Source organism: Bufo gargarizans, chromosome 3 (assembly GCF_014858855.1).
Source record: "Bufo gargarizans isolate SCDJY-AF-19 chromosome 3, ASM1485885v1, whole genome shotgun sequence".
NCBI lineage: Eukaryota > Metazoa > Chordata > Amphibia > Anura > Bufonidae > Bufo > Bufo gargarizans.
In genome coordinates this window covers 270,072,055-270,094,598 of record NC_058082.1, presented here as the reverse complement: position 1 = coordinate 270,094,598, position 22,544 = coordinate 270,072,055, and the positions used below count along the sequence as shown (strand labels likewise).

Sequence of the window (22,544 nt, the reverse complement as noted above, 5' to 3'; positions counted from 1 at the left end):
ATATTAGGCAGTTTGATTTGGAAATATTGGAGGCCAGCTACTTTTTCATGGGCCACAAAACCAAGATAATAGACTACTAGAACCAGGGTATGAAGGCTAAAGGCTCGGGAAGATTAGGGTAAGTGCGTGTGCCCTATGGGCAGGGAAGCAGAGTGCAGACAGGAGGCAGGCTTCAGCCTGTGTGGAGTGAACAAAGAGTTCTGCTTCAGTCGCTGGGCCCACTAAGCAGGAAGAGAAGGACACTGGCTGGTCCAGACCACCGAAGACCTGGAGCAGAAAGACAGGTAAAGGTTCCAGAGGCTGTGCCTATGGGGAGCAGAGATATATTGGCATGCATGGACTGCCAATTTAACACAGTGGCAAAATAAACATTTACATTCAGTGACTTACTTGTGGTGTCTAGCTATGCTTTCCATCTAGTTCAGACCACCATGATGTTTTCTCTCAGGCACGAGTTGTCTATGCAGAGTTTGCCGACCAGATGTCTTCAGATTCTTGCTTTACCAACATATCTGCATCCTATATACTAACAAAAACTCCTCTCAGTGCCACATGCTGTACCCTGAATATAACAGTAGCATACACTGTGTCCCTGAATACAATCATGCCACATATTATGTCCCCTGAAAATAAAGTGCCATGCACACAGTGCCCCTAATGGTAGTGCCACACACTCTGCGCCCCTGTATAGTGCCTCATGCTCTGTGCCATCTATATATAGTGCCAGTTTCTGTTCCATCTCTATATAGTGTATCTTACTGTGAGACCCCTGTTAATATAGTCTGTGCCCCCTTTATACAGTGACTCTTCCTCTGAGCTTTGAGTATAGTAGTCTTTACCTCCTATAGATAGTGCCTCTTGCTCTGAGCCCCCTGTAATATAGTCTGTGCCCCCTTTATACAGTGACTCTTCCTCTGAGCTTCGAGTATAGTAGCCTTTACCTCCTATAGATAGTGCCTCTTGCTCTGAGCCCCCTGTTAATATAGTCTGTGCCCCCTTTATACAGTGACTCTTCCTCTGAGCTTCGAGTATAGTAGTCTTTACCTCCTATAGATAGTGCCTCTTGCTCTGAGCCCCCTGTAATATAGTGTGTGCCCCCTTTATACAGTGACTCTTCCTCTGAGCTTCGAGTATAGTAGTCTTTACCTCCTATAGATAGTGCCAATTGCTCTGAGACCCCTGTGTTATAGCCTGTGCCCCCTTTATACAGTGACTCTTCCTCTGAGCTTCGAGTATAGTAGTCTTTACCTCCTATAGATATTGCCTCTTGCTCTGAGCCCCCTGTAATGTAGTCTGTGCCCCCTTTATACAGTGACTCATCCTCTGAGCTTCGAGTATAGTAGTCTTTACTTCCTATAGATAGTGCCTCTTGCTCTGAGCCCCCTGTAATATAGTCTGTGCCCCCTTTAAACAGTGACTCTTCCTCTGAGCTTCGAGTATAGTAGTCTTTACCTCCTATAGATAGTGCCTCTTGCTCTGAGCCCCCTGTAATATAGTCTGTGCCCCCTTTATACAGTGACTCTTCCTCTGAGCTTCGAGTATAGTAGTCTTTACCTCCTATAGATATTGCCTCTTGCTCTGAGCCCCCTGTAATGTAGTCTGTGCCCCCTTTATACAGTGACTCATCCTCTGAGCTTCGAGTATAGTAGTCTTTACTTCCTATAGATAGTGCCTCTTGTCACGAACTATGGATCCGATCGCTCCGGATCCCACAGCTGTGACGTAGTGGTCTGTGACGGAGTCTGCGCACACACAGAGACCCCACGTGACCGGGGTATTACCATCCGGCTAACACCCCCCACTACACTTCGGTAACTGCCACCACGTGGGTTCCCGGTCCACGAGCCGACTATCCGGGTAATTCACTATCACACAGATCAGTGGATGAACCGGATATCACTTACTGACCAACCGCAGTCAATCACCCCCAACTACAATTCCTAAATGCAATTTGACTAACTACCTGGTAACGTCTCTTCAAAGGCAAGGTACGTTGTTCAGCAGCTTAGAATATGGAAGACTTGGCCACTTAGATTTTATAATCTTTAATAAGCGGTAAAAAGCAGTGCATACAAGTCTAATGAAAATGACTATAAATCTACAGAATAATAATATAAATAATCACGACAGTTCAAATGAAAGGGAAAAAGATGAAAGAATACTTAGTTTCTCTGGAGGGTTTCAGATGGTCGTTCATATGTCCTTTTTGAATCCTTGCAAACCCCTTTTCAGTATGTATCAGGGGAGACCCTCAAAGTTCTTCTGATACAGGGATATGCCGTCAATGTCCAATTAAGTGTCTGGTGATGTTCCATGGGTCTCCCTCCTCTGTCCTTGTGCATGGATTTTTATGAACTCTCCCGTGGGCAGGAGACTTACTCCTGTCAGCCAATGGCAGCAGAGTGACTGTCAATCCTAGGGATTGGCCTCCAAGTGTTTTATGACCCCATCAAAGTTCAGTTCCTACAATGAGGATTATACTTAAGCCCGTATCTCCTTGATACATCAGCATATTTTTATACAGAATACATATTTGCGATCCTTATTTATTTACCTACAGAATGAGACCACACACGGTAATGCTGGGACCTGTAGTTCTTCTACCACCCATAGGTCAGCTACAGAATCACATCCTCTAGTCATATTTGATACCCAATTAACCACAATACTCTGTAGAGCCTGGATCTGGTGTCAGAAAGGGCATAAGTTGATTCATAAATGAAATATGAAAGTGGACTGGTTTTATGCCCAGAGCTAATTAAGGGCTATTAGCTCTCCTCAAACCAGACCTGGAAATTAATGACGTCACGCTCCAGCCAGGCTTGACAGCGAGCTGATCTTATCTTACAGGACAGGATGAGCTGGGCCTGGTATAGTCTTTATGACCTTTTTATAGCCGGCCTCACAGAGTAGTGGTAATGAAAGTGTCCATCTATATCATATGTGACCCAGGCTTCAGGAAGATGAGAGTTCACAGTTTTTTTTTTACATATGCCAGAAGCATATAAGATGGCTACCCAGAGGAATTATGTATGTATGCCGGCACACCTCTTGCTCTGAGCCCCCTGTAATATAGTCTGTGCCCCCTTTATACAGAGACTCTTCCGCTGAGCTTTAAGTATAGTAGTCTTTACCTCCTATAGATAGTGCCTCTTGCTTTGAGCCCCCTGTAATATAGTCTGTGCCCCCTTTATACAGTGACTCTTCCTCTGAGCTTCGAGTATAGTAGTCTTTACCTCTTATAGATATTGCCTCTTGCTCTGAGCCCCCTGTAATGTAGTCTGTGCCCCCTTTATACAGTGACTCTTCCTCTGAGCTTCGAGTATAGTAGTCTTTACCTCCTATAGATAGTGCCTCTTGCTCTGAGCCCCCTGTAATATAGTCTGTGCCCCCTTTATACAGTGACTCTTCCTCTGAGCTTCGAGTATAGTAGTCTTTACCTCCTATAGATAGTGCCTCTTGCTCTGAGCCCCCTGTAATATAGTCTGTGCCCCCTTTATACAGTGACTCTTCCCCTGAGCTTCGAGTATAGTAGTCTTTACCTCCTATAGATAGTGCCTCTTGCTCTGAGCCCCCTGTAATATAGTCTGTGCCCCCTTTATACAGTGACTCTTGCCTATAAATGATGCTCACCTGTTCCCGATCCCACATTGTCATCCAGCGATGCAGGCCTTGCCTCTTTTCATCACGCTGCCTGCATCACAAAAAAGTACCAAATGGAAGGTAGTTCCCCTGTCCTACCAGTGCTGAGGCAGATGTTTAAGTATATCAGAGTGCCGTGGACGCAGAGACAATTGAATGCAGGGTACTGGATGAATCAACTCAGTGACTGGGTGCACAGGCGAGGGGGCCCAAAACCTAGGTGACTCCCGGAAAAACTAGGATAGGTGAAAGCTCTGTGGTTGGCACATTTTTATTGAAGTGCTTTGTCTGGTATTATTATGTACGAACACTAGCTGGCACTCTTTTGGAAATACCATTGAGGGGCACAGTAGCTGGCACCCGCCTAGGAGCATTGCAGGTGGTATGTACAGGTAGATACCATTGTGGCTGGCACTGTTGTGTGAGCATTTGTACATTCAGTACTGTGAGAGTAATGTGTCAGGACAGAGATGTCTACATATATTGTGTGTGTATATATATATATTCCGGTGAACCATGAGCAGTTCTATAATGCACAGGCTATCTCTAGCTGTGTTTGCCATTGCCTGCGGACCCCCTACTTTGCTGGAGCTAATGACATGCTTACAATAGAAGCATTCCTTGCGCCGCAGCCTGACTCACCTATCATTCCTTTCAGGTTATACAGATTCCTCCCCGTTCCTTCATTGGCTGACACTCCTGCCATTATTGGCTTTACATATGTGTCATGGATTTCTTCCTCAACTGTGGGAAGCAGTGTGCAGTCTCCTGTCAGCACAATAAGACGCAACTTCCTGGAATCACAAGATATCGTTTTAAAGCCATATTTTAAATTAGATTGCCAGTTTGTTGGGTACAATGGATTTATCCGAATGATATGCAGCAGCCAGAACTTGAGAAATGGCTCTTTGTCATCGAGTCTACTTTCTGAAATCACCTGAAGAGTCCAGCACAGGATAAGATTTTATATACTGCAACTTGAGGGACCATTGAAGATTATACCGTGGAACTGGGACTTGGATTACCTGAATGTAATATATACTGGAGCTGATGAAGAGGGCACGTCCCCGCTGAATATGCTGCATGGAACAACTACTAACCTCTCTCAGTTGTGAAGCCTGGTAAAGTAAACCGTCTAGCCTCAGACTATAAAGAACAGCAATGACTAGGGCTTTTTTATATTTGTTTTCTATATTACCTATTATGTAGCCTCACTGATGGAACGACATCAAAGGGCAATGCTAGAGAATACCAGTGTCTATGAGTCATGTGGGTCAGTGCTACACATGGGAATACTTATCTTATTACTAATAATGATTATATATATATATATATATATATATATATGTATAACATCCATCAGTCATGAGGTACTGTGCATTTTAGTGTCACCCCTTTGAGAAAACGAATCACTGTTCCTGGACTCCTCTCGAGAAGTCATTCTTTTAGATACTAAGCATGGGTCATGTACCTGTGCCATTGTTTTCAGCAGGACTTTGTCCTACCAGTAGTTTACACGTGTCTCCTATTTACTGCCTACCCTGTCTGCTCTTGTGAGAGGGGAAGCCCGTTGACATATACGTCTTGTGACTTCACCTGGGGCAAAGATTCAATATACTGCTCTGACTCTATATCTATATACCCTGGCTAAGAGTGGATTTTCTGTGCCCCCCTGGGAAATTTACCCACTAGCCCCTATTCCCAGCTTTGCCCCTGTGTTCTAGGTCATAATCCTGTATATACATATACAACATATTTATTTTGCTCCCTGATTGATTGTATGAAAATAGTTAGATGATTATAATATTCCCCTATAAATCACTAAGCTTAGGAACGCTATTAAACTTTTTATCTAATTGTTTCTATTAACATACGCACAAAAACCTCATGAAGCTATGTTTTTCATTTTCAGATAAAATGGTTTGCTCTTGAGAATGCTGCATATTCATCCAGTGGTTGCATTTGTTACTAGACAGCTCTTGCAAATGCCACACACATTACATTCCGGATCCACTTTTGGTGCGATGCACTGATCATCTAATCAGTGTCAGACTGAGGTTCCTTGGCCCACCCAACACTCATATCATCAATAAAGTCTAATCATTTAAAATCAAAGAAATAAACCCTAGGGGGAAATAATCAAAGCCAAATGTTTTTTTTCCCCTGGACCTTTGTGGCCCACTATGGTATCAGAGCCTGGGCCCACTGGAGGATCCTCTTAGTATTCTGGTGGGCCAGTCCGTCGGTCATCTATCTATCTATCTATCTATCTATCTACTATTAAGTTATCTACTATCTATCTATCTATCTATCTATCTATCTATTTATTAATCTATCTCTCTCCTATCTATCTCATATGTACGGTATCTGTCTGTCTGTCTAGCTATCTTATATCTAATACTAGCAGAAGGACTCAGCTTCGCTCGGGTATATTTCATCTATTTCATTTCATGTTTGTGTGTGTCTTTAAATGATATCGACAGTATCCACTATAACAGTGATATCTACAGCACTCCGCCCCCTCAACAGTGACCTCCACAGCCCCCCACCCCTTAACACTGACCCCCCCCCCCCCCCCACTGTGCCCGTCTCCTTAAAATGGGACCTCTACAGCAGCCCACCCCATTAAATTTGACCTTCACAGCAGCCTGCCCCTTTAACAGTGAGTTTCACAGCACCCCACCCCCTTGATAATGATCTCCACAAGGGCCCGCCCCCTTAACAGTGACCTTTACAGCACCCACCCCTTAACACTGACCATAGGTTACAGTACCCTTAACTGACCTCCATCATTCCTGGCCCCCTTAACATAGACCTCCACAATGATTGCCCCTTTAACAGTGACTGCCACAGTACCCCGCTGCCTTAACAGTGACCTCCACTGTGCCCCGCTCCCTTAACAGTGAGCTCACAGTACTCTGCTGCCTTAACAGTGACCTTACAGTACCCCACTGCCCCTTTAATAGTGACCTCCACAGTGGCCTGCTCCCTTAACAGTAACATCCACAGCACCCTCCCCTTTAACAGTGACCTCCACAGCGGCCGCCCCTTTATTAGTGACCTCCATAGTACTCATTCTCGTTAACAGTGATTTTCACAATAACCCGTCCCCTTAACAGGGACCTCCACAGAGCTCCGATCCCTTAAAATGTGACCTCCACAACACCCCGCCCCCTTAACAGTGACCTCTACAGCACCTCGCCCCTTAACACTGACCTCCATAGCAGACCGTCCCCTTAACTGTGACATCCACCGTTCCCTGCCCCTTTAACAGAGACCTCCACAGCACCCGCCCCTTTAACAGTGACCTCCACAGCATCCTGCCCCCTTAACAGTGACCTCCACAGCTGCCGCCCCTTTATTAGTGAACTCCACAGTACCCCATCTCCTTAACAGTGGTTTCCACAACACCCCGGCCCCTTAACTGTGACCTCCACAGCAGCCTGCCCCTAGGGTGGCCAGAGGTCCAGTTTTAGGCCAGACAGTCCGGCTTTCAGACTCCCTGTCCTCCGTCCGGCGCAGGGCCTGGACGGACACAGGGATGTCCTTTTGAACAGCTCACTCTCAGACAGCAGCACTGTGCTGTCTGAGTGTGAGCTGCAGGGAGAAAGTCACCCTCCCTCCCACCCCTGCAGCTGACAGAAGTTGATTTTTACATTCATTTTTTCAATCCCTGTTGGCTGTGGAGTGGGAGTGGGCGTGGACTAACTGGATCATGGGCGGGGCTTAGTGGGTACTGGGGGCCACCCTACCCAGCTGCTCGCCCCTTTAAAGCTGACCTACATCAGTAAAGAAAAATGGCTGGATTGTTATGGAAACCTGGTGTAAAAGTGTGTGTATGTGGAGACTAAGGACCTGCGAGCTTCTATTGGCTGATAAGGGACATGTAACCATGTGTATGGCAGTTGGGATATGAGGAGAAAGACCTGCAGGCTTCTATTGGCTAATGTCATGTGATGTACCATATTTGCATTTTTTGGGAATATTTCAGGAATGGTACGTGCTAGAGAGCTGAGACCCAGTCTAAAACCTTCCCGGACACCTGATATACGTGTGCCAAATTTCATGATTGTAAATGTGACGGTGCGGATTCCTTTAACAGACATACACATACACTCAGCTTTATATATTAGATCTGTCTCTTTTCTATCTACCTACCTATCTATCATGTAATTTATCTAGTATCAGACAAGTGGTTGGGGAATGTTGCACCACTTATCCAGGGTGCTGCTGTATTTCCCCTCAGTACCAGAAAACAATATGTACATACCGTCTCTTGAAGAAGAGAATTATGGTAAATTTGCCAAAATAGAAAAACATTAACTATGCAATGATTAAAATGTTAACTAAATTTTCTTTATTTTGTATTATTTACCCACCGATCAGATATTGATGACATATCTTGAGGATAGGCCATCAATACTGTAATCCTGGAAAACTAGTATAGGGCATCAGACACACAGAGGTCTATGGGTATATTCATCATATACATATGGTGTGAACAGGACCTAAGCTCTTCTACTTCAAGAAAAAATGGCATTTTAACACAATGATTGAAATGAAGGAACATTGGAAGGAAATTGTCAAAATCCATACTTATCTATTTCTTCACTATTTATATTAGTCTAAGTAACTCATTTCAAGTGTTTAAGCACAAACTTTTTGCTCAAAATATTTTTAGTACCTTGCCCCAAGCGTCGTAAACGTATGGCGTAGTCAGCGGACGGCAGCTGTAACACAACACCAATCCTGGCAGTTTAACCCCTCTGATACTGTGCTCGATAGCTTCCTCTGTCACCTATCGACAGGCATAATACAATGCAATACAGGAGAAGGCAGCTTGTTACGTACCTTTTGGAAACAAAAGTAAAATAAAATGTTTAAAAAAATAAATAAACCCAAAGCTTAAAAAAATCTTTTTCCTTTATAAAATATTTTATTATGGTAAAAATAAAACAAAAACAAAAAAATACATAATCAGTATCTTTGTAACCATAACAACCAGTTAAATGAATGCGTTATTTGTCCCATGAGGAATTTGGTAAAAAATGTAAAAAATTTTTACTCCTCTTCCTTCCCAAAAAATCATTAAAATAAAATCAATATACATGTATGTAGCCCAGAAAAGGTATCAATAAAAAACACCCCTCATACAGCTCTGTCGACAGTAAAATAAATTCCCTTAATTACAGGCTCCCTCCTGGTCTCTTGAAAAGGACAGAGACCCCCACTGAAATGAATAGGATGGAGGAGCGGTTATTATACCGGCTCGCCACTGAGCGTTGCGTTCTTTTCATACGGCTGATTGACGGGGGTACTAGGAGTCGGATCCCGCTGATCTGATATTGCTAAACTTACCCGAGGCTGCATCAATATGGGGAAAGCAGAAAATCCCTTTAAAGGGTTTTTCCAGGACTTTTTTATTCACGGTATATCCTTAGGATAGCTCATCAATATCAGATCAGCGAGAATCCGACACCCAGCAACCCTGAGGAGCTGGTGTTTTTCAGTAGCTCCAGTGTCAAAAATAGGCACCTGATCTACACAGCTCTGTCTGTTACTGCAGTGCTGCTCCCATTCACTTTAAGGTCTACACTTCAGTGTTTGGTCAGTGATTTTCATCAGTGATTTTCAGCCCAAACAAGGTGCGGGTCCAAAACACAAAACAAGTGCAGATTTTTCCATTCTACCTTATCTATGGAGACTCCATTCCTTGTTTTGGTTGAAATCACTGAACTGTGGACTAGGCCTAAGAAGAGCCGCACTGCAGTAACCAGCTTCATCCACGACACAGTGGACCAGCTGAGAGCTATTCGGGAACAGCTGAATGTCTGGGACCCCTACCAATCACATATTGATGGACTATCCTAAGAATAGGGCATCAGTAGACTGGACAGCCCTCTTAGGAGAGTATTAAAGGGGTTCTTAGAGACTGAGAACACCTTTTCTTATGCAGGCAGGGTGCAAGGGTTAAATCAAAGTCCAGCACTCCTTTCTCGACCTCTTTTGGTTCCTGCTGGGCCAAATGCGTGATCTACCATCTACATACAGGTTACTTTTGACAGCCAATCAATGGCCTTAACAGCGACATTACCATTGGGCTGTTGTTGCCATAGGTTGGCATGTAACACTTAAAGTACAGCGAAGGCGCTGGTGACAGGAGAGTCTTTTCTTAACCACTGCTCCCTGCCTGCATATATGAAAAAGACTTCCCGGTCCGTAGTACCCCTTTAATCTTCTTCATTACGAATGATATTGCACAGCGAGAGCAATTTCAACTATGAATCTATTTCATCTTATGATTCATTCTACCAGCATTATAGGAATGTTGTATTAAATGACTGGCATACTTTCTACTGGTTGTTTAGTCATTTATCATTACCTAGTTTATAGGCTTGGTCAGATACACTGCATGCCTATATGTTCTATGAGTCCTGCCAAACTTTAAGTGAGTCAAAACATATGGAAGGCTCAGGCAGCCTGGCTAAAGTATACAGTATCTGTTTGTCAGCCATTTTGATATAAGGCTTTGATATTAAAGTTTTTACACTTTACTCAATGATCTGGTGCAGTTTCTTCCCTTTCTGTGGGTGGGCAGCAGCTCATCAAGCACTTACATCTCCCAGGATGTATTGCAGTTAGCTCTTGTTAAGCCCTTCCTCCCCGCATACAAAAGAGTCCCTCACATCCATGTGGTATGTAATGCTTCCATACATTTTGAAGTATGGATGAATGAATTAGAGGTGTCTGGGCTGCTTATCCCCCCTTTATAAGAGCAATGCACCAGCATTGAGGGGAGGAGAAGAGAGCAGGGGGGAAGATACTGAGCATGGTAGTCCACCACTGAATGCAGGAGAAGGTAGAGCCGAAGGATGAACCACAGGGGGCGCTACCAGAGAGGAAATTGTAATAAACATAAAAACAAGAATATTGTTATTGCATGTATATTGCAATCATTTATTTTAAATGCCCTAGTCATTGCACAGTAATACTTCTTTGTGTGATAACCCCTTTAACAAAATGCATAAAGAAACCATCATAATACATTTAACTCGTTTTACTATGGGATCTCTATGCCTCATGCTTACGACAGTGTACATATTTCGGCCCGCAAACAAAGGATCTGCAATGTACGAATAGCTGCTGTGTGCATGCTGTATTTTTCGCACTCCTATCAGTAGAAATGACTATCCTCATCCACCAAAACTGACCGAATGCAACATGTTCTATCATTTACAGAACTGAAAAACTGATCCACAAAAAACACTGAAGTGCATAGCCCGATAGAAATGAATGGATAAGTGTGCTATCTGCAAAAAATGCGGATTGCGCATGAATGAAAAATACGATCATGTGCACAAGGCTTTCGTGTGCGGCCACACAGTCAGGTTTCCTGATGCAGTTTTGGAAGCCAAAACCAAAAGTGAATTCAAAAAAGATCAGATGTATCTGTCCTTTGAAAGATATAGGTATGTTATAGTGGGCACTCAATATCTATTGCTATACCTGAACCACACCTTAATTAGAGCACCTACCCTAGCTATTAGAAGGGTGAGCCACTATAAATCTATACTATGTATCTGTCCTTTGTACTTTCTCTCCTTTTATGATCCCCTCCTGATTTTGGCTTCCAAATCTGCGTCAGGAAACCTGCCCATGTGGCCGTACTCTCAACCTGTAGAGGCATGAATAAATTGTAGTAACACTATGGTGGCAAAGTAGCAGGATTTTCATCTCTTTGGATAACTGACACCTGTCATATCACTAAGGGTTAAATGTACGTACATGACACCTAGCAATTGTGGTAAACTTGTGGCCAGAACACAAGTAACGTATATGTGAACTCACAATGCTTGTGAGGTAAAAAAATAATGTTCAGCTTGATATAAGCATTTGTAAACTTGTAGATTTCATATTATTTTTTCTGCAGGACTTAGTGATATACTATAAGCTACAATATGTCCATCCGGAGTCTGAAAAAGAAGCAGCAGAAGACCTTCAAAGTGAAGATTGTCACAATGGAAACAGACATGGAGTTACATTGTGAGGTACTTACTCTTAAATAAGTGGACATGATGACAATTGGTCAGTATAAAGAGGCTTTAGGGTACGGCCACATGGGGTGGATTTTCTGCATGTGTTACATGTGGATTTGTCATGGACTTTTCTGTGGATGGTGACATAATGTCCTCCACTTTGCTAGTACTGTAATATGCTGCAGATTTTCTGCCTATTCTGCAGATCCGCCATGTATAAACATTACCTCGCAGTTAAGTCATTTAGTCAAATAACTAGTGCAAATGAAGATTAACCAATTCAAGATCGGGCCATTCCCCCTTCACGACCATGTACATTTTTGTTTTTTTTCAGTACATGCAGCTTTGACAGTCTAGATCTTTTTTTATTTTTCTCTATCACTTAATTTTTGCTTCTTTTTTTTCAATGGTACATGAGTTTCATTTTTCTGTATTCCTTTTTTTATTTTACTGGGTTTTTTTTAGTTTTTTTTTTTTATACCTGGGAAAAATAGTGTTTTTTTTCACACTGTTGTAGCACATTTTTAAATTGAGTCCCCTTTCCATTACAGTGTTTTTGGTATTGGGAATATATCATTTATTGTCAGGGTTGGAAGATGTAGTGGTAGCATAAATTTTTTATTTTTTTTACACATTGACCTTTGGAGTAGTTACATTTTCTTTTTGCAGATTTTTTTTCTGTAACTGGGGGTATACAGCTTCAAAGGTCTCACTGTAGAGCTAATCTGGATCTGCTAAGACCCAGCAGGTCCTATAGTTACCCAGCGATGGAGATTACATGATCAGTAGGACCAGAGCTGGAAGCAACATGGCCACTTCCTGAATTGCATACACAGTGTTCATCAAAGACTTTGTAGAGAGCAATGAGGAAGGCAAGGATGGTAAAAAAAAAAACAAGTCTGACTTCTCACTGACAACCGGTTCTTGCAACTAAACAATCTGTGTGCAGCTGCCTTTTCTGAAAGAACTTCAGAAACGTCTTTGCAGAGATAATTTAAAGTCTATGGGCGATCCGGACCTGGTTAACAATAAACAATAAAACTATCAGCAACACAATCTATAAATGTAAATGGACCTCAAAGCAGCATTTACCTTTATAATGGCCATTGCTTTGTAGTGCGTGGATCACACAAGAGCTGTCGTAAGGCAATTATGACATTACTTGTCTAATGTATTGGGGGATGACTCCCTGCTGGCTGTCAGGATCATCCTGGAAAACTAGGTAATGATCTTCTGAACTACCAATTTGTCAATGGTTAAAAAAAAATTGTGTTTAAAGGCAACTTAAGAGGACAAAATCATTATAGTTGGCTTGAAATCAGTGTCATTTCCACAAATGAAGAGCAAATTGCTAATCAAGAAACTATATAACCAGGGGTACACTTGGATAGGGGTTCCTCGTACCCATAAACTTCCCTCTGAGAAATTCAGTAATAAAGTTGTAGTTAAAGTAAAGAATCTTTCTGACACCACTACAAGCATGGGATTGGAGCAATGCATCAGAAAATCAACCTCTATAAATCCAATTTAGATTAAATAGCATAAAAGGGCTTATCCAGGACTTTAATATTTATGACTTATGTAAGGAGCAGGTGAGGAATGGTGTGGAGTAAATGGCAGGTGGAAGCATGTATTTAAATACAACATTAAAGGGCATCTGTCAGAAGATTTGTACCTATAAAACTGGCTGACCGGTTTTATGTTCTCTTGGCATCTGAAGGCTTCTGTGTTGGTCCATATTCATATGTGTCTGCGTGGCTGAGAAAAATGATGTTTTTGTATATGCAAATTAGCCTCTAGGAGCAATGGGGATGTTGCTGTCATACCTAGAGGCTCTGCTCTCTCTGCAACTGCTGCACCCTCTCCATTTTGATTGACTAAGGAGAAGTCAGGGCCAGGCGTGATCACCTGTACACTGCCTGGTCCTGTATATCAAAGTGCAGAGGTCAGGGCAGTTGCAGAAACATATATACTCGGTGGTTCTGAACACATTGGGCATTTCATGATTACAGTCACTCTCATGGGAGTCATGGCACTCACAATGGTGCTCATCAAAAGGTACAGTTCTTTGTCACCCAATGTAGTCCATACATGAGTCTTGAGGGGACCTCCCTGTGGCAGGGGCACCCATTCTCTTGCAGCTAACTGTGGCATAGTGCAGGCAGACTGGAGGTATCTTACCAGCCCAACAGTCTGCTGGACATTCTCCTCCATTTTCCTGCAGACTCCACTGTGGTGCTCAGTTTCCTGTGACTGTCTCCTGATCAACACTGCCAGCATTTGTCCCAGTCAGGACCTTGCTTCTAGGCCTGGCCTGCAGCCGGTGCATCTGGGCTTGAACTTTGGCCCAATCTTTGGTGAATCCCTGGCTGGGGGCTGCACTCAGCCTCTGGCTCTCCTATAATACTTTCTCAGCAGTTTGTCAGATACTCTGGCACACCCTTTGTTGGGCTTTGCAGTGCACTCATCATCCCAGCAGGAGAGTACACCTTCTTGCAGGATATGCTGTTTTCCTATGTCTGACTGTCACAACTCTTCAGCTGCTGTTTTGTTCTGCCACACCTACCACTGCAGCAGGATCCACTTTACTCCCACCCCCAGCCGGAGACGGAAGTGCACCATGTGGCATATGACTGGCACACCAACACTTATATGAGGTTCTGCCTACTGTCTTCCATGAGTGGATGATGCACTAGCCATGTCATTGCTCATTATTCGAAAGGTCCAGCCCATTTTTGTCATTAGAAGGGGGTCTGAAACTGAACAGCAGCTCCATTAATGGGCCAACATCACCATCCAGTAGACAAACTGTGACTGGGCCATCATTACCTTCCATTCTATTTCCTGGCAGAGAGAGCAGTATAGTGTCAGAGTGGCAGCAGCGCTCAGGACAATGGGCAAATGGCGCTGTATTCAAGGTGGGGACATTTCCCCTGCCTTAGGTTATGAATATCAGATCAATGTGGGTTCAACTCCAGGGACTCCTGTTTGCAGGAGTTACTGAGAGCTGTTCCCATTCACAGTGTACAGAGCTGTGTGTTCCGGTGTACAGTAACTCATGCAAACAGCTAATCGGTGGGGGTGGCAGGATTCAAACTCCTGTTAATATGATACAGATGAACTGCCCTAAGGTTATCAATATTAAACTCCTGGAAAACATCTTTAAAGGGGTTGTCCAAGTGTTGGACTGATAATCTGATAATCTATTCTGAGGATTAGATTTTTTTCAAGCTGGCAGTTAAGGCAGTTATCCTTTCTTAGGACACATGTCCTGTCTGCTGCAGCTGGTGGTAGTTGAAAGTTGAAGGGTAGAACTGAGCATGTGCGTCCACCTCAAAAAGAGCAAACAGCAGGTGGCGCTATACAGATAGATTTCATTGAATAACCCAGTGGCTATACTTAATTATTAATTATATACAAGTACAAAAGTATTCAGATACAAGTGCTGATTTGAAAACTGTAGAGTATTATTTTCTGGGAAAACCCTTTGGATTTTATTTTTTAAATTTAACTCATTTATTTTTTCCATCTTACCAATGAGGCTTCCTGCTCCCTACATTATAAGTCTCCAGTGCATGACGTAACTAAAGTCTAAGCAGGGTGCACTGGTAGGCTACCAACTTTAGAATAAGGCAGTTTTGATAAATGGTGGTATTTGGGGATATCTGTTGGACATGATATATTTATACCAGTGGCACAACCCCTTTAAAGGTCAGCATGTCTTCCACATAGATCTCATTGTTCATACTAGAGAGTGATATCACTTTTGTAAAGTTCACAAAGCACTGTCATGACATAGGACGTGCTCCATCCCTAACTTTCTCTTCATGACTAATACATGTTTTTTCTGCTGGCTTTCTGTAATACATTACAACCTGTTAAAACATGTACACTTGTTGACTTGTACGAAGCTGCTTGTTGGCACCATTGACAGGCCCTGAAGCCAATTCATAAAAGATCATAAAAAAATACCATTATGATATTACTCTGATCTTTGGCGTTAGATTAGTAACTCTGTGACAGAATTGTCCTACCGGATAAAAAAAGATTAATAAACCAAAATCTAAAGATCCACCTACTGAGAGGAAGCATGACTAGACATGAAAAATATGTATCAAAACACAAGAATATTTTTGCAGCTCTCACCTGCGTTAAATGCTTCCGAAGCACGGACACAGTCTGGACTCAGCCTTTATACAACTTTCAAACAAATAGATGAAGTCCAGCTTCTTTGAAATGCAATTTTCTTTATTTCAAGCAGTAAAATCTATAGGCAAAATACAGTGTAAATCTACGCGTTTTGGATTTTACTCATGTGAGTAAGGACCAGGATTGTAAGGTCTGAAACGCGTAGATTTACACTACACAACATCTGTCACAATTGCTAAACTAGTGCATTACAGTTTACTAATGAGCTAATGGCGTTTTATTAGATATACTTTTACTTCTGTACCTAGGATGGATATCACAGTCTTCTGTCCTCATAAATGCAAATGAGATGTGCCATTGTACTGGAGAAGTAACGTAACCTTTTATTGCCATGACCTTCAATTCATCGTTTGTTTGATGACCCCATACAGAGTAGATTGCTGTTGGCCTAACCTGCTGTTTTTTGAGACCAGTCGACAATCCGATGTGTATGGGGAGCCCCTGCCTCTCCCTTGGCAGATGATGTTGGGTTCAAAATGGTCTGCCGAGTTGAATTTCAGCACCTGATACTTTTGTTCCCCTGGGAGATAAGCCACCGCTAGAGGTGTCTGGCTGCAGCTTTCTCCTCTCTCCCCATTGAATAGGCCTACATGTTCAGATAAGCCAAGCATGCATATGTATGGGGGAGCAGGGGCGTAGCTATAGGGGAAGCAGGGGAAGCGGCTGCTTTGGGGCCCTGACCCACAAGGGGCCATCCAGGAGGAGGAGGACTAAAAGATTTTGTCAGGGCCCCCTCAACAATATTACACAATGAAATGATATACAGTGACAGTAGACAGATGGAACAGCTGCCTGGCCTGGTCTGAGAGAGCGATCTTTACTAGCCACAGGAATAGCTGCGGCATGAAAGAAAGAGGTCACTAAAGAAAATTACTGGGGGAGGGGGGCCCCCATTCAAAAATTTTCTGTGGGGCCCAGTCATTTCTAGCTACGCCACTGTGGGGGAAGTCAACAGGGATGACTGCTGGCCGAACAAGCATTTAGCCAATAGCTATTCAAACTGTATGGGCACCTCTAAGCTGGTCAATCATACCTGGCATTGTTCATATACCCATTCTCACCAGCCACAGGCCAGACTAAACTGGGAGTCGGCTTACAGAAAAAGAAGACATCACAGTGGACTGCACAGAGTGGCAAATGATCATACATATGTATTTTCAACCAACCATGGGCAAAAAATTGAACCCCACATATCACATTTTTAGCAAAGTTTGGGCTCCTGTCTTTTGTAATGTGGTTTCCCTTGAAAATTGTTAAAACTTGAATAAACAACTGAAAGACCTACTGTAGGTTTACACCAACTCTACATGAAGCCTTTAGATGCTAGTAGCAATGGGCTGGCTCAGTGGCAGTAGGCAATTCTGTGAGATAGTAAGGTAAACTGGATTGATGACAATTTAGACACAAAGTTTAAAATAAAAGGAGTTGTCCAGGATTTTTTTTAACATCCATTTTCCCGTCCAACGGGACCTATGAAGAGAGCCATACTTACCTGCTCTCCGCTGCTGCCATTTGGACTCCATGGCTCTTGGGCTGTCTTTAATGGACTTCTGGGGCCCACTTGTAAATTTCCTGCATGGATAGGGTCACATGTGCCACAGCAGCTAATGACTGGTCTCAGTGGTGATATGTCCAAAAGTGGTACATGACACAGCTTGGGGACATGTCACCGCTGAGGCCAGTCATTGGATGCAGAGGTATACATGACTCTGTCCACGCAGAATGTTTACATATGTACACAGGACCCACGGAGCCCAAACGGAGTGGCAGGGAGCAGGTAAGTATAACTCTCTTCACAGGATCCACAAGGTGGTAGAAATTTTCAAAAAATCCTAGACAATCCCTATAATGGCTTAGGTTGAATTGTTAATAGACATCATGGAAATTATAATAATGTCCCTACAGAAAGTGAGAAACAGTGTAAGTGGCTATATCATTGAATTCAGTAACTTTGTGTTAAGTTTTTTTATGGACTCTATACTTGCTTTGTGAAATTTTCATACAAAATAATCTATTTTTTCTTAAGATGGACTGGAAGGGAAAAGACCTCTTTGATTTGGTGTGCAAACATCTGGTACTGAAAGAGACTTGGTTTTTTGGTCTACAATATATGGCAAGTGGGGTAGACACCTGGCTAAAGCTGGATAAAAAGGTAAATGCATTTGATACTAACAAAGTAATGTGAAAAGAGATTTCCAATACAATGTAGAAAAATACTAGCCTGGAAGGAAACAGTTAAAATGCAACTTTATTAATACTGGATTAACCAATGGCACTGTATATAATGGCCCACCAAACAGAGGCTATACGGTAGGTACAGGCTATAAAGCAGGGACGTGCAGTGAAGTGGTAATGGTTAGTATAAGGGAAGGAGGGCAGCAGAGCAACATACCTGGCTCTGTAAACATGCTGGCCAGAATGGTACATTCACTGCATGTACTAGAACAGGCATGATCAACCTGCGGCCCTCCAGCTGTTGTAAAACTTAAACTTCCACAATGCCCTGCTGTAGGCTGTTCGGGCATTCTGGGAGTTGTAGTTTTGCAACAGTTGGAGGGCCGCAGGTTGGGCATGCCTGTACTAAAACATGAGCACAGTACCCCCATGCATCTGTGGCCGCAATCAGGAAGACGAACCACCTACCACACAGGTACACACACACAAGTCCCTGCACGGATACATTGCAAAATGTATTTGTATCAGTGCAGGGACTTGTGTGTATATACCTGTCCCTGTTTTACAGCCTGTGTCCACCTTATAGCCTCTGCTTTGGTGGGCTCATATATACCTTTGTTTAAAAAGTATCAACAAAAGTTGACTTGCAACTATAATTTTCTCAGAACACTGGACATTACCGTTGTAGGGTGCATCAGTTTGTGTGACTGTGATGAGGGCTCATATTGCCCAAAATATACCTAATTGAGCATAAGGCATAACCTTATCTGGTCAGAGGGGCACATTTCCTGGCCATTTCTGAGACACTTACAGCATATCAGCAGTGTATGCCATAAATGTCTGATAGGTGGATGTTTCACTTTTGGGACTGCCACATATTGGATGTAGAATGTGGGTACCCTGTTCCCCTGTGCAATCCAAAGAGGAGGAGACTGCCCACACCACTGTAGTTAACGGGAGTTATATAAACGTGCCGCATTCACAACTACAATAAACTACACTATATGCCATGTCTACCCACTCTCTGCACAAACGGACATGCCGATTGGGGACCACACATAACTGCAATCTAGGTTGTGCATAATATCATAGGAACATGATATATTTTACTAACTGGGTAGGTAAGTTAGACATACTACTCTTCTTTATTCCACCTCATGTACATGCTGTACATACTGTATACATACAGTACAGACCAAAAGTTTGGACACACCTTCTCATTCAAAGAGTTTTCTTTATTTTCATGACTATGAAAATTGTAGATTCACACTGAAGGCATCAAAACTATGAATTAACACATGGAATTATATATATAACAAAAAAGTGTGAAACAACTGAAAATATGTCATATTCTAGGTTCTTCAAGGTAGCCAACTTTTGCTTTGATTACTGCTTTGCACACTCTTGGCATTCTCTTGATGAGCTTCAAGAGGTAGTCACCTGAAATGGATTTCATGGGTTTTAGACATTGAATAATTGCTAATGGCTAAGACGTTAGGGGGAAATAGTTAGAAAGTGCCATTACAGGGCAATATCGGGCAATTGTGGGTGCATGAAAAGCACAGAAAATAAAGTTGTGCAGACATGATTTAGAACATCCTGCCCAAAGCGTGTCAGGTTTTTTTTCAGGACTTTGATGTTCTGGCGGCTGGATGGTTTTCTGTTATTGCACGGTGTATTCTAATGTTCTCATTTCTTTATATTCGTTGCTATGGTGTTTTCAAAAACAGGAATTAACCTCTTTAAAAATGAAAAAGTATGTTTGATTAACACAAGCTGAGCATGTAGGTGTGCAGATATAAGATAAAGAAGATCTATTATCTTTGCAATATATATATCTTTACTGTTTTCACTTTGTTCAATAAGGCATTCCTAACTAGAAACCAACAAAAAGCTACTTGCTGCTCGTCAACATTGTAAACTTCCAGTTAAAGAGGACTCAATAGAAGTATTTAGGCTCTCGTATACGTAGCATTATATTTGGATGTTCATAAATAAAAATAAATACTTTTAAAGGATTTATGCATTACTGATCAATATCATAATAAGATCTATCAACAGCATTGAACCTACGACTTTTCTACACTGCACATAGTAGAAATGAAATATAACTGTTAGGCTATGTTCACATCTGTGGAAGATGTTCCAGTTGGAGACTCTGACAAACAATGGAATCCTTTGGGTGTCTTTGGTATTTAACGTATGCTGGATACAACATTTCCCTTTTGATTTTGTGCTCCTTTACAGGAACATAAACATGGCGAAAGCTCTGCTAATGTGAACCTAGCCCTAGTTCACACTTTAGTTATTTGATCAGTTATTTCCGTCAGTTATTATGAGCCAAAATCAGTAGTGAAGCCTCCACAGAGATACGGTATAATGGAAAGACTTGCGCCTTTTCTGTGTTTCTGACCCACACCTGGTTTTGGCTCACAATTAGAGATGAGCAAATCGAAGTTGACGAAGTGGAATTCGACCCGAGTTTCAGGAAAAATTTGATTCGCAGCGAATTTGAATTTCCTCACTCTTTGTGGTAACGAATCACATTTTTTCCCTAAAATGGCTGCTGCATGCGTTAGGACATGAGGCAAGGAACTCTGTGAACGAGGGATCACCCACAATGCCATGCATGCAGCCAATCAGCAGCCAGCCAGCCCTGTGATGCCACAGCCCTATAAATAGCCTCAGCCATCTTGGATTCAGCCATTTTCCAGTGTACTTAGTGCAGGAGAGACGTCAGCAGGCGCTAGGGACAATAGTAGAAAAGACTTTAAAACTTTTATTTTGCTGTAGATGACACCGGGAGCCCAGGCCTCTCGCTGCAACTCCTGCTGCCATGCCCCCTTACTTTGCTGTGACCTGTGCCTGCGCCAGAAACATTTAGGCATCTGCCACTACCCTGTGCAGGGCCTGGCACTTCTCTGTCTGACATACTGTTAGATCAAATAAATACATTTTCCTGCTGGGAAAGGATAGGGAGGGTTCATTCCACAGTATTGAAGCAGAACAGGGTTCAGTAGGGGAGGTTACAGCCTGGGTATTAGGAACAATCCTATTACACTTTGCTGCACTGACTGGGGATCCAAATTGCCATTATACAGCTCTGTCATTCCAGCAAACCGTTCTTGTTATTGGGGTGCAAGTGCTGTTTGATAAGGCCATTAACAGGGTTTTTTACAAGGAAATATTTCTATGTCTTATTTGCCCTTGTGCGGTGCAGTTATATGTTCCAAAGCATTTTTTTGGCTTGAATTAGTGGGAAAAAAGTGCTTATTAGTCGTTGTATGGTGAAGTGAGAAAATGACAGCCCTTATATGCAGTTAGATGTTCTAAAGCCTTTTGTGGCGTGTATAAGTGGAAAAAAATAAGGGCCTATTTGCCATTCAGCGGTGCAGTTATATGTTCTAAAGCTCTTTTTGGGGTGTATTAGTGGCAAAAAAATATATATTATTTGCCGTTCAGCGGTGCAGTTATATGTTCTAAAGCCCTTTTTGGCGTGTATTAGTGGCAAAAATATATATATTATTTGCCGTTCAGGGGTGCAGTTATATGTTCTAAAGCCTTTTCTGGAGTATATAAGTGGAAAAAAGTAAGGGCCTATTCGCCGTTCAGCGGTGCACTTATATGTTCTAATGCCCTTTTTTGCATGCATTAGTGGCATAAAAAAAAGTATTTGCCGTTCTGTGGTGAAGTGAGATAATTACAGCCCTTTTTGGCGTGTATTAGTGGCAAAAATATATATATTTGCCGTTCAGCGGTGCAGTTATATGTTCTAAAGCCTTTTTGGGCATGTATTAGTGGCACAAAAAAATTTATTTGCCGTTGTGTGGTGAAGTGAGAAAATTACAGCACTTTTTGGTTTGTATTAGTGGCAAAAAAATATATATTTGCCATTCTGCGGTGCAATTATATGTTCTAAAGCCTTTTGTGGCGTGTATAAGTGGAAAAAAATAAAGACCTATTTGCCGTTCAGCGGTGCAGTTATATGTTCTAAAGCCTTCTTTTGCGTGTATTAGTGAAAAAAAGGGCTTATTAGCTGTTGTGTGTTGAAGTGAGAAAATTACAGACTTTTTTGGGGAGTTTTAATTTCCTTTTATTTATTTATTTGTTTGATCTAACAGTATGTCAGAAAGAGAAGTGCCAGGCCATGCACCGGGGAGTGGCAGAGGCCTAAATGTTTCTGGCGCAGGCACAGGTCGCAGCAGAGTAAGGGGGCGTGGCAGCAGGAGTTGCAGCGAGAGGCCTGAGCTCCAGGTGTCATCTAGAGGTTGTGTCTTGACCAGCAACCCAGCGGTTCTTGAATGCTTGACTAGGTCATCCACTTCGTCCCAAATGACATCAGACACACCCAGCCAAGAGTCGATGGATTCATCATACATAACTCTTAGTTGGCATGGCCCAGGAGCAGGCCCTGTGCCCTCACCTGTCCTCAACCTGCCTCTGTCCTTTTCTGTTCCCTTAGCCAGAGAAGTATTGTATGCT

The 22,544-nt window shown here is 42.6% G+C and overlaps 1 protein-coding gene across 1 annotated transcript in view; it reads left to right on the top strand.

Moving 5' to 3' along the window:
* Positions 1–4,396: 4,396 nt before the first annotated feature.
* Positions 4,397–22,544, top strand: part of LOC122932689 (merlin-like) — a 69,521-nt gene continuing 51,373 nt past the window's right edge. Inside the window, exons 1-3 of the mRNA XM_044287251.1 lie at positions 4,397–4,763; positions 11,573–11,690; positions 17,914–18,039. Coding sequence (XP_044143186.1) covers positions 11,601–11,690; positions 17,914–18,039 — 216 coding nt within the window. The 5' untranslated portion in view covers positions 4,397–4,763; positions 11,573–11,600. The remainder of the gene's footprint in view (positions 4,764–11,572; positions 11,691–17,913; positions 18,040–22,544) is intronic.